Source organism: Mytilus galloprovincialis, chromosome 6 (assembly GCF_965363235.1).
Source record: "Mytilus galloprovincialis chromosome 6, xbMytGall1.hap1.1, whole genome shotgun sequence".
Lineage (NCBI taxonomy): Eukaryota > Metazoa > Mollusca > Bivalvia > Mytilida > Mytilidae > Mytilus > Mytilus galloprovincialis.
In genome coordinates this window covers 17,665,159-17,678,944 of record NC_134843.1, presented here as the reverse complement: position 1 = coordinate 17,678,944, position 13,786 = coordinate 17,665,159, and the positions used below count along the sequence as shown (strand labels likewise).

The 13,786-nt window shown below is 31.8% G+C and overlaps 1 protein-coding gene across 6 annotated transcripts in view; it reads right to left on the bottom strand.

Annotated features, from left to right (window-relative positions):
• The window catches only part of LOC143079091 (deoxynucleoside triphosphate triphosphohydrolase SAMHD1-like), a 77,575-nt gene that overhangs the window by 49,521 nt on the left and 14,268 nt on the right, over nt 1-13,786 (bottom strand). For 4 of the 6 annotated variants that reach the window (XM_076254264.1, XM_076254265.1, XM_076254266.1 and 1 more), the window contains exons 6-12: nt 10,180-10,317; nt 9,679-9,723; nt 6,213-6,386; nt 5,396-5,487; nt 3,526-3,582; nt 2,505-2,697; nt 583-663 (exon numbers count right to left, since the gene is read on the bottom strand). The exons of the other annotated variants lie outside the window; for them this stretch is intronic. In XM_076254264.1, coding sequence (XP_076110379.1) covers nt 583-663; nt 2,505-2,697; nt 3,526-3,582; nt 5,396-5,487; nt 6,213-6,386; nt 9,679-9,723; nt 10,180-10,317 — 780 coding nt within the window. The remainder of the gene's footprint in view (nt 1-582; nt 664-2,504; nt 2,698-3,525; nt 3,583-5,395; nt 5,488-6,212; nt 6,387-9,678; nt 9,724-10,179; nt 10,318-13,786) is intronic. 6 annotated transcript variants of the gene reach the window in all.

The following is a 13,786-nucleotide window of genomic DNA, read 5'->3' as shown; positions in this document are numbered from 1 at the left end:
AGCTATAATTCAAAAGGTCCAAAAAGTAGAGCCAAATCCGTAAAAGGAATCAGAGCTTTGCGTGACGGAGATACATTCCTTAATTTATAATAGTTTCTAACATTTTGTAACAGCAAATTTTAATAACACAAAAAAAATCCGTAGTTTCATAGCAGTACCGAAGTACTGGCTACTGGACTGGTGATACCCTCGGGGTGTACAGGTGCTATAGAAGGGTTAAATGATCCTGTTCAACATGTGGCACCCGTCATGTTGCTCATGTGAGCACAAACCCAGTAATAAGTCTTGTTCGGTAAATTCATAAACAAAACAATAACCCCAATTATCAGCAGTAGCAACAATCTAAACTGAGATATAGAGAAAACCATTTTAATTGAAGCTTAACTAGCCCGTTTATCAATGACAATTATGTGACATAAGAACTCATATATTCGGGATAGGAATTGACTCATTATATCAAAAGAAAACACAATGTCAACCAACAAAAGACAATTTTCATCAAGTAGAGATTACAGTGAACAAGTAACAACACACAATAGCTAGATCAAAGCCTTCTTTTACAAACGAATTATCATTTCTTACTTGCACTGCAAAATCATCTTCGGTCAGTCCTTTATCTAGCAAAAGGGTTTTCAATGTTTTATCTTCGTCTGTTTTAAATTCCTGAAGCATAGAATAGAATTTGTGTTGTGTATCAATATTACAATTACTGCATCGGTTAGTGTACTTGTCACATTTAAACAACATTAAATACGTAAAGTATATTTTTTCTTTATTTTGTGCTTTGTGATTTACTTTTAATATTTTTTCAATTTGTTTTAGACGGTTTTACCTTCATAATTTTGGTTATGATATTATATTCAATAACTTACCTATATTGCATGACATATTGTTGTATCCTTTAATGTAGACATGTAATGCCATTACCTGCTTTTTACCTTATTTCCACTTTGTGTATATTACTAGTAAACACGTCTTATACAATTATATCTCAGATATGGAAGTGGGTAGTAATTCCAGTTTTATTCTGAGACTTTTGTAAAACTTAAAACGAATGAATATACTCAAATAAGCTGTAGGTGTAATACCACCAATGATTTGCCCCTATTAGTCTTTGTTAAATTTGCACTTTTCAAAAAATTGTGCAGAATTTATCTTTGTTTCAAATAAAGAAATACTTGGCAAAAGGAAAGTTTTATCCTGTCCAGTACTATAGAAATGATTTTACATAACATTTCATTGCATATAAGAAAATAACCATCACGGGAAATTAGCCAATCGAACTTTTCAAGATTTAGTAACCATGTAAGCTCAAGTTTCCAAAATATTCTATAGAAACCTCAGATAAAAAAAATAATGGTGCTCTGAAATACCCAAGACCTCTGTTTATGACACAGCAAATGTTTTACTGCAATAAAATATAGGATTATTTACCTACAACTGTCAGATTCATGGGAATATTTTTTTATGACCTATTTTCGTATACAACCGGATGTGACGTACCTTGATTTTGGAGGTTTTAAACCTGTAGACTATCGTGGCATAACTTTGTTTTTTTTTATTAAAATGATGCAGTTTGTACAATAGGAAATCTGGGGTTTTTTTTACTTGTTGTACCTAATTTCTATAGACGTGACTTATTTAATATCGTTTATTTATGAATGTAATGTACAATTTTGCACAATTCCCAAAATTTTGCTTTGTAAATAAAAACAAATTGACTATAGCATAGAATGCTGAAAACTGATCAGGTAAGTCCCAAAAAGTGTGATGAAATATTAGTAAATGAATAACATGAATAAGAGGTGACAGAAAATGATCAAGTATTTATTCATGATTTTACTCAGAAACAATGAACAATAAGGAAGCCCAATAGCTTATAGGCTGCTTTAAAAGGTGCCGATAGGGAATGATACCAAAACAAAAGTTTTGTGGGAATAGACTATTCCTCCCTCTGTATGAAATCGATTGTTAATAATACTTTGTGTAAGGAGTTCATGGACAAGTTTTATGCATTGACCAGAAAACTAGAATAACGTGTAAGATGAATAGTGAAAAGAAACGTGATATAAAATCATCTACTTATCCAATGTTTTGTAGTAAACATAATATGAATTAAAAGAAATTTAGTCCTATGCCTTTTTATCCCTAAAGTTAATTTTTATCGTTGAAAAATCCTATAGTTTGGAACTGGAATATAAAATCTCCATAACCCTGACATTATGCCAAAAAAAGGGATTATCAGTTATGTTCAGACAAATTGTTGAGAATACTGGGATTTGTTTTAAAAGCATGTAAAACTAATTGTTGTCAAATTAAAGTTAACATGATGCTACGCAAATCAACATTTTCCGTATGTTGCTGACGTTTTGAATGACGTGATATTATACGTTAAAACTGAGTTTTTTTCGTTTCAAGTTATTGATCCACACAGAGTTGGATTTATTTTCTTTCAAATCAACCGAGAAGCGTAATCATTTTTAATAGTTTGTAATGATAACCACCTTTACTGGCCATGCTGATGTGTCATCGACAAGTTTATAAAGTTTGCGTGTATAAACGTTGTTAATCAACTCCTGTGCTTTTTTCATTTCCCCCGTCTGATCCTCTTTTCGGACAATTGTATCAAAAACGTTATCAGTAAGCTTTTCGTATACTTCCGGATGTTCATAGGCAGCACTCATCTTTATCTTTTTTCTTTGAGGGAAAATAAATTGAAATATCTTAAGCATTTATCAAGAATTACAAAATTAGTGGTGAACAATTGATACGTTTATCTATATACACATTTTTTTAAATTCTATATACTTATAAAGCGTAACACAGAAACTAGCAATGGTGAATATTATATATTGCCATTGTACATATTCACAGACATTTGTTTACTATATACATGTAAGTATTGTTCGTTAGATTTTCGTTTGCTTAATATTGTCTTAGTTGGTTGTTAAACCTTTTTACCATTAACATCCAAACAATGGATTAATTTTAAAGTGTTTTCAACTTGACGTGGCTCAATTCCACATATAACACCTATAGTGTATCCTTCTGTATCGATTTGGCTGGTGTGCTATGTTGATATGCCTTTTTGTGTTTTTGTTGACATATTTGTTGTTGGGTTTATTTTTATAGTGATTAGGATTTATACACAATGTTGACTATTGTACCTCTATTTTTGAAAAAAATACCTATTATGACTGTATGTTTTGTTCACACACCGTTGTCAATATAATGGCATTTTGTGCGACTGACCCACAAGTAAGAGGTTGGGCTAGCTATAAAACCAGTTTAAATGCACCATTTTCTACATTAGAAAATTCCTATACCAAGTCAGGAATATGACAGATGTTATACATTCGTATTATGTAATTGAGATCTTCATTTTGCCATTTGATTAGGGACTTTACGTTAGGAATTTTCTGCGTACTTATGTTATTTCACTTTTTACAACTTCTGTTTGTTTCCATGCTATGGGCATAGTTTTCTTCGATTATAGCAAGAGTTATTTACTTTCAATTACCTTACCCGTTTTTGTTCTTAAATAAGAGATGATCATTGGCTTTTACTAAAGCGTCAGTAAACCTAAAATCAAATATACTTCTATTATAATTCCAAACAATATAAGACTATTGAATTTAATAAGCAAAATATAACAACCCGATGTTTACAAACAAATGACGTCCATTATCACTGAACTAGTATATAAATTTGTTTAGAGACCAGCTGAAGGACGCCTCCAGGTGAGGGAGTTATTCGCGGCATTGAAGAGCTATTGGTGACTTTCTGTTGTTGTATAATCTATGGTCGAGTAGTTGTCTCTTTGACACATTCCCCATTGCGATTCCCAATTTTATTCAATTACAAATATAAAATAACAACAAAGGATTATCGAAAAATGTCCATTAACTAAAATGTTAAACAAATAACTTTACCGCATTTTTGCGCCTATCCCAAACCTGGAACATCAAGTCTATGTGATCTATAACTTTTCGAACACCGGTATTCGTCTATTGCCTATATCTAGTTTTATGATTTGTTTTTATAATTCGGATCATTTATACGTTTTGTAGTTTAAAATTCAGTTAGCCAATTAGTATACATTAATGTTTAGGAGCCATCTAAAACAGCCTCCTGATACGGAGTTTTCTCATTCCGTTACTCATGTTATTCCAATAGCCTTTGTATATTCAATGGCAGATTAAAAACAATAAAAAAAAAGTAACCGTCTTGGATTGTTTTATGTGATATCCATTTAACGTGGCTCGGTTTTTAAACATCCCGTCAATGTGTTTGTATTGTCTTTCATTTTTTTGCTGGTGTGTTTTGTATATGCGACCTTTTGTATTTCTTTGGTTCTTATAACGTGACTCTGTACTATTTTTATTGTATGTCATTATGATATATTTCTATTATGAATTACAAAATAAGTTGAACCAAAAACGTCAAAATTATTCAATCGCGTAGTGGAATGAACTATTTGTGGATTCTTATAATTTCTATATAAATTTTGGACTATTTTAAATCTCGGTCTATTTATGAAATTAATTCTTACATACTTTTAATTTTTTTAAATTACTGTATGCTAACATTGCCTATGTGAAATTTTAAAATTGTTTGTATATACATTGAACGACAAATATATGTGACGTATAACATTTTCTGACGTCTGACACGCGAATCAATGAATGTGTTTGTAGATAGATGTTTTTGTGTTCTGTTAAATTGTTCCTTTTAAAATTGTTACACGATGATGACTGCTGTACCCATATTTTTACTATTTTATCTATTATGTCTGTTTAGTTTACGCATCATTGTAAATATAACGGAATTTGATGAGACAGTCATCAAAGTTCCATTTACAAGAAAATTTTCATTTTACTGATAATCAAAATTATAACTTGCGTTCAGCTGATGAAAAACTATTAAATCTTCCAAAACCAAAAACAATTTTTTTTAAATAAAACATTTACATATTCAGGTTCTCAAATATGGAACAGTTTACCAAATGAAATAAAAATGAGTAATACACTTGTATCTTTTAAAACAAAATGTTACAAATTTTTCATCAATTGTGCAAATTAAGATGCTTTTTCATTATTATTTAAATACAATTGTATCTTGTGTATAATATAACTTTATAATACTCTATGTACTTATAAATATGTTATTATTATTTCTAGCATAATTGAAATTTTATGAACAGAAGTTTGGTTTTGTTTTACATTGAGACAAACCGAAATACACTTAATACATTGTAGTACATAGTTTGGTAATAATCTTATTACTACCAACGTTACCAATTATTGGAAGGCTATAAAATATTCAATTACATATCATCAATATGTTAAATATTGAAAAGGGAGCACATCTGTTAGTCAATATGTTTTTTACGTACATTAACTCTACTGCCTTATTAACTTTATGGTAGTAAGCTCTTCTAAAAAGTCCAATTCTGGTGTGAAACAGTTCATACAAATTATGCTCTTCCTAAAATGAGATAGAATATCTAAACCAAACATTTTATTGTTTGTTACGAATACAACTGAATACAACTGAAGCTTAAAGAATAGTCTCAAATGATAAATACATCACATAGAACAAGCCTATCAGTCAAATTATAGTCTATAAGTGTAACCTTCCAAAATGATCTGAAGTGCTTCTCAATATCATATAAGATAACGTCAGCTTTTATTGTTCTCTGATTTGAAAATTACATTTTCTATATTTTTCTTCTGAAGAATATAGATAGTATCTTAATTATCAGATTCTTTTTTTTTACTTCTTTTTAAATTATTGCTGGTACTATATTAACAAGTGCAACTATCAATGGATATTTTTCAATCTGAGGGTCACGCCAAAGGGACCGTTAAAGGTAATGTAATACAAAATAACCTTACGCTTTTTTTATATAAGTTATCACTAGGTTTTTCTTATAATTTGTTCATAGCAGTTTTTGTGACCTTGCCATGTAGGAAATGTAAATCGTTTCGAACTATGATAACTATCAATGAACTTAGTTATAACATAAGGAAATATCGCAACATCGTGTCATTTTGCACGATTGTCGAATCAAATTCACACATTTTCCTTCTCACTTTTTCGTATTACATGCACACCTTGGGAGAATGAGACAGCATGTAAAAACCATTAGAGAATGGATACAAGAACTTGTATTTCATATTTTAGCGTTAATTTTAAAATTGTAGATTAACCTTATCTCGAACGGCAATAGTTGTTTCATCAGGTATATCACTGGAGAACATCACTCTACATTGACTAATAAAACGAAGATGGTCAAAATTACTTTTCATTCCGAGTCCATGGCAATCTCTAGCGAAATAGTCCATTTTATCAACATCTATCGCATTCCGCTTGTTTGCTACAATCTACAAATAACATCAAACACAATAATACATAATGAAATACACAAAAATTATAAAGTCTAAAATGTAATGTCTATTGCAACTAACCAATCTGCAATAAAAAAAACTAGAGGCTCTCAAAAGCCTGTATCGCTCACCTGATTTTACGTGGGTTTTTGAAATCATATAAAAAGATAAAATTTGGCTACAAAGTAACAACACTTGACCAGCACCTCGTTAAGAAAGGAACATTTATGCTATGTTTGCTTTCATTCAGTTCAGTGGTTATCTAAAAGAAGACATTTGTATGTAGTTCCAATAGGGTCCTATGTTAAACCAAGTCCCCTGCTGGAAGCCACCTTGGATGATGGATCGGCTACAAAGTAACAACACTTGGTCAGCACCTTATAAGGTACATTCATGCCATGTTTGGTTTCATTCCATTTAGTGGTTCTCTATAAGAAGTCATTTGTATGCATTTACCATAGGGTCCAATTTTAAACTAAGTCCCCCGATGGCTGCCATCTTGGATGATGGATCAGCTACAAAGTAACAACACTTGGTCAGCACCTTATAAGGAACATTTATGCCATATTTGGTTTCATTCTATTCAGTGGTTCTCTAAAAGAAGTCATTTGTATGCATTTCCCATAGGGTCCTATGTTTAACTAAGTCCCCCGCTGGAGGCCATCTTGGATGATGGATTGGCTACAAAGTAACAACACTTGGTCAAAACCTTATAAGGGACATTCATGCCATGTTTGGTTTCATTCCATTAGTGGTTTTCTAAAAGAAGTCATTTGTATGCATTTCCCATAGGGTGCTATGTTAAACCAATCTTTGGTTTTATTCCATTTAGTGGTTCTCTAGAAGAAGTTCAAAATGTAAAAAGTTAACGACGACGGACGACGACGGACGACGACGGACGACGACGGACGACGGACGACGACGGACGACGGACGACGGAAACCAAGTGATTAGAAAAGCTCACTTGGCCCTTCCGGCCAGGTGTGCTTAAAAGAGAAACCGTTACATGTAACTTCATCTCAATTCCGAGTGAGTAAAACATCGAACGTTGACAAAGGTCTATATGTTACTTTGCCAGCAATGGATTCGTACCAATGGTAAAAGAATGATTCTTCTCAATGTTAGCGTCAGTCAAGTTTACCAATGCCCCGCCGCTGGCGTGATTTAACCTAATTCTGAAAGTGAAAGTGAATGATAAAAGGAGAAAAGTATAAATACAATTTCTGTTCTGCCATTACGAAAATGAAAAAAAATGAGAGCTATAAGATACCAGAGACATTCAAACTATTATTCGAAAATCGACTGACAACGCCATGTACTAAAAATAAAAAGAACCAACAGACAAACAAAAGACACAATATAGAAAAACTAAAGACCAAGCAAACACAAACACCACCAAAAACTCGGGGTTATCTCATGCGCTCCGGGAGGGTCAACAGATCTGGCTCCACATGTGGCACTTGTCGTGTTGCTCATATTTGTACAAAATCAGTATTAAGTCCTATATGGTAGGTCATGTTATGGATAAAGAGACGGAACTTTAGAAATGACATAAGGAACTTACCCATTATCATCTTTGCAACAGATATTCCATAGCGACAAACCAGCACGTGATGGCGTCAGTAAAACAAACGAAAAAAACAAAATCCGAAAATACTGAACTCTGAGTATGAAATATTCAAAAAGAAAGTCTCTAATCAAAACGCAATTTCAAAAGCTCAAACACATTAAACGAAGAGATAACAACTGTCATAATCCTGACTTGGTACAGGCAATTTCTTAGGGATGGTTTCAACTTTATCACTTGATACTCTTGATTGATTTGCTTCCTTTTGAGTAGCAACCTTCTATCAAGATAATTATTTGATTGAAATACAAGGTTTTATGTGATAGATGCGTACAATCTTGAATGTTTTCGAAAGAGAACATCATCTGTACAACAGAAATTAGAGTTAAAGGATAATGAGAACTTTATAATGGTTTCTGTATAAAGTCATTATCATATAAATAAAGAAAAAAAGTCGGTAGAAAAAGGGGCACAGTGTATTCAAATGAGAATGCAGATTATTTGTAGAAAAACAGCCCCATTAATAAATGTGTTGTTTAATAAGTCCAATATAAATAGTGAAATATACCCAAAAAGTCAATACTTTTTATAATGTATGTTAGGTTTATATTCACGTTTGAACTCGTAAGTTTATTGTTCTGCACTGAAGTACGAGAAGTTATTGTCTAAACAACTCCAAATAAAGTCTGTCATGTTGATATACAATGCAGCATGTGCGTTGGCTGGTCCTATGTTAAAAACTTCAACCTATATTTGAGATGAGGAATTTTATTTTTAATTAAACATCTTTTAACTCTTAAAGGCAAACGTATTTTATCGCTGTTCAATAATTGTAAATCGGAAAAACGTTCCAGATGCAAAGTTTATTGGAAATACATCAACTATAAGAAGAAAACAACGAAAAAGTAGAAACACAGAACTGCAACAAATACAAACTCAAACACCCATAGAAAAGAGATATTGATATAAACTGCCACATTCCTGATTTGGTAATGGACATTTTAAGAAGAAATGTTGGTTTGACATGTTGTATGGCTAGCCAAACCTCCCGCTCATATGGCATTTTTAAAAGATAGAACACTACATGACAGGAATATAGTATAAACAAAAGAAAGAAAAATCAGCACAGAAAAAAAAACATTTATCAATTAATAATATAATAGTACTAGACAACATGTAAACCGCAGAATAATAACGAACATATATATATAAACGCCTAAAAAAGTTTACACAACAACTCAAAATAAAAAAAAATAACTATAAATGTAATTATATATAAATATTTCGGATAACAAATATCCTTCCTCGGTCAGAAACTTCGAAATTTATACAATAAAAAAGTCAAACCGAGCATCAGTTAAGACGCAGGCATCATTCTAAAATTTTGTTAAACATGACATAGGTTATGTGGCTTATTACATCAGAGAATTCACATATATGATTTAAATACAAATAATAATGTGCTATCTGAACTAGCACAATTCTAAAACTTTAACGGGAACGACAATTATGATGGTACAAAAATGATTACGTCAATAAAATTACCAAATAGACACCACTGAACGATCTAAATTTATAAATATTTCAAATTGACAGAGTGAAGTAGCTACAACAGAGTCTTTAAACCTCGCTCACCATAGTTTATGGATTCATCAGTTGTGAAAAAAAACATACAAAAATTTCATTGTTGAAACCTAAAATGAAATACATTTACAACCTTACCTCATACATGTAAGATCTCGCTTTATCTTTTGTCTTTCTTTTTGTCTGCAAAACGAAACTTTTTACATGATGTATATGGAACATACACTTTTTGTTAATTTCGTATACAGGTATTTAATATATTATTCTATTACAGCTTATGAATAATTAATAATCGGGACAAAGAATCACAGAAATATTTTATTTTTTAATGGAAGTTAAATAGTTCGACACAAGTACAATTGCTATTACATCATTACATTTATTCATAAAAGTCTGGAAGCTAATTACGAATGACGGAAAACACACTAGGAACAAAATAGTTTTAAAATATTGTATGGACACAAATACAAAATATAGAGAATTTTATTGAGTATAAATATTTGTCAGAGAAGATATACTTTATATAGAATGCGTTACAAACGGGACATACTTTTACCATCATAATAATGAATATGGATTCTACACGGGGCTTTTTCAAATACAAATACTTTTAAACAAATGAACATATATTAAGATTACCTTCTCTCCGTCGATGAGGTCTTTGATGAATGCCTTTCTTTTCACCCAATCTTTAGGAAATCTATCTTTAAATGCTGTTGCAAGTTCCTTATTTTCTTTCATCATATAGTCTATCATCTTTCTTGAAACGTACTCATGCTAAGAGAGATAACATTTGGGAGTAAAGGTAAGACTACTTCATTAGTTCATTATTTTTCGAGTCCTGTAACATTTAAGATGAATACAAACATTGAAAAAACTAAAACATTGAAAAAGTCAGTCCCTGGCAGTCTGCCCGGGATAAGAACTAATGCTACTGGGATATCTTGGCACCAAATCGCCTTGTACTATATCCGGCGCGCTAGACCACTCGACCATCTGTGCTTCACAAAAATAAAACTTTCGGTAGCCGGCAGATACCTTTCACAATTTTACAAATTATGTAAGATGCAGTCACAGAAATAATTTTATTATAAGAACGTCTAAACCAGTGACAACTCGAAGACAGATATTATCAATCGGATCTCTAGTGACAAGCCTGAAAACACATTCTCTATATATAATGCTAACAAACATCTCAACAATGATATATATTTAAATTTGCGGAAGAAAACTTTTGTTCTTTCCTGACCGGGATTTGAAATCATGTTACTGATTAAACGTGATACTAGATTTTATTGCGCTATGGTTGGTGCGTTAGGGCACCAGACCACCTAACTCTTATATTATTTGCATGGTAAGGAATACGTTTATATTATTGATCGAGAAGGCCTCCTGTTAATGCTCTTCAATTTATTCATTTTTCGCTAGGCATTGACGTAACTATTTTTTGAAACGAAAGTAAAATCGACTCAAGTTGACAATATTTATTTTCATCCACGTTCATCATTACATTTATCAATTAACACAACACATTCATCTGAATAAAATTACGATATGTTTGTCTTTCATTTCATTATTAGATAGAAAATGTCATGAAATACATTTTGTAGCGTTAACGAAAGAACAGATTTATGCATCTACAAACATTTTTTTTAAGTGAATTTGTCCAGTTTATGCACTTATAAATCCATGTAATAAGGTGTTTCGTCCTATAGTAAAAAATTCGGTTATAAAAAAAACTGTATATATTATCAAGGACACGTTTTATAACTATTATTTAAAAATGGCTGGACATATATAATTATACCACTTATAAAATTAATCAAACGTCATCGAAATAAAAAACAAGTTGAAAAAGTGCCATGCATATTTAAAAATCGTAATGCTTAGGCTGAAGACTAAAATCTTTAACATGTGTAATACACAAAATGTTTAAAAGTACGAGAGAGTCAAAATAGGACTTTCACTGAACATCCAAAAATGCCCAGAGCAAGTTTCACCTTCAGTTTACTTTGCGTTGATATCGCACATAAATGTCAGGAACCTGTAGCCTTTGTAAATTTTTATCAAAGGTACCAGGATTGTAATTTAGTACGGAAGACGCGAGTTTCGTCTACGTAAGACTCATCAGTGACGCTTATATAAAAATATTTATAAAGCCAAACAAATACAAAGTTGAAGAGCATAGAGGATGCAAAATTTCAAAAACAATTGTGCCAAAAACGGCTTAGGTTATCTATGCCTGGGATACGAAAATCCTTAGTTTTTCAATAAATACAAAGTTTTGTCAACAGGAAATTTATTAAAAAAAAATGTGTTAGTTTTCAAATTGTAGTTCATTTTTACATTTTGGGTTTATTATTGCGTCAATTTATTTGAATAAGAACATGTTATTTGATAAGAGATCAGCTGAAGCCCGCCTCAAGTTGTGGAATTGTCATGCTGCTTGAAAACGTATTGATGGCCTTTGTCTGTTTTCTCTTTTTAGTCGGGTTTTTGTCTCACTATTATTCCACGGTTCCAATCTCAATATTTTCATTTTTTTATTTCTTCCACATCGGTTCCGGTTCAATATGGACGTTAATATGTGATTAATAAGTTTGATTTTAAACACATTTTTTTTCACTGAGATACAAAAAGTACACTGTAAGAGTGATTGATTGATTGATTGGTTAGATTTTAACTCAACTTTCAACAGTGTTAAGTTATTTCTTTAAAGTTAATTTTTATTAGTGAAGAAAACCGGAAAATCATAGACAACCTCAGTGTTGACTCGGTAGGCGTAAAGTTGTTGAAAAACTTGGACAACTTACCCAATGCAGCCATAAAATAAGTAATAAATTGTGTGTCAGAAAGTTGTCATTCATTGTTGAATCATAGTCAATACATAGTAAAAGCCGAATCACTCTCATTTAAATGATCACATTATCATGAGTGTTTAATATTGTCAAAAATTTATAATGGCATAAAGTCCTGCTTGGTATGCGAACTTTATGTCAAATAGTATCATTGGAGACAACAGTTGCGATCACACATGTACATGAACATATTACATTACTAGAGAGAGAGAAAATTAGAACAACACAAACTTATAGAAAAAAACGCTCTTATAGAAATGACGGTATCATATTATCATCTACAGATGATATCAAACAATACAGTGATACGTTTAGATCGAGGACAATGGAGGACGGACACCATTACCATATTCCCATGGCGTCATTTACATCTAACAAATACTTTTCCTAGGAAAGATAAAAACAAAAAAAGTATTTCATTATACTTTTTAAACTGGAAAAAATATTTTTTTTCTCCTCTTTCTTTCTAAAATCCTCGGTAGGCACTTTGACTTATAAACCCGTAATTCAAAGTGTGAAGTCTATTTAGAAGAGTAACGAAAGAAGTGGTGCCAACACCATAAAAGTGTTTGACGTCAAGCTAAACGGTCAATACAATATGTCAACAATAACGTTATGTCGTAGTCACATAGTCTTCCTCTAACAATGTTGTTCATGACAACGTAGAACTCTTGATAAGCCTTAAAATAGCTGAAAGCGTTACACAGTACGGCATTGATAATCGTATTCCGCTATTTAATGTTTAGTTATGTATAACTGTAGGACTCTAAAGTGCGATGGTACTCTAAAGTGCGATGGTCACGCTAAAGTGCGATGGTCTACGCTAAAGTACGATGGTGTCTCGCGCTAAAGTACAATGGTTGTTTGTTTGCTAAAGTACGATGGTATAGCACGCTAAAGTGCGATGGAACAAAAGAGAAAGGTTCAAGGGCACTAATGTTAAAAACAAGTCTTTTTGCAGAATTTAGTTTGCTAGGATATAACATATAATGCGATAGGCTTTTACTTTACCGGTAGTCTTATGTGACTGTTTCTATATTTAGAAGATGACCTAGTAATAATTGCTTAAAAGGTAATTTAGGTGTCACAAAATACTATATTTCCTTTAAATGAATTTTAAACAATTCGATCGTACTGGATTGATTGTTGGTTGATTAACGTCCAGTTACAAATAGTTCATGTATGTTCAGGACCGTAGGGGCGTATTGGAAAATTGATGTAGCTTGCCGTTTACACAGCCTATTAATGACAACACATCCCCTTGTCAGTTTCAAATACAAAATTTGGTAATTGTCAGAAAAAGATAAAATTTATTTGTACATGCTTTAATTCAAATGCGAGAGAAAGGGGTTGCTGTTCGAGCTTTCCCCTTTTTCGTAGTGAGTATT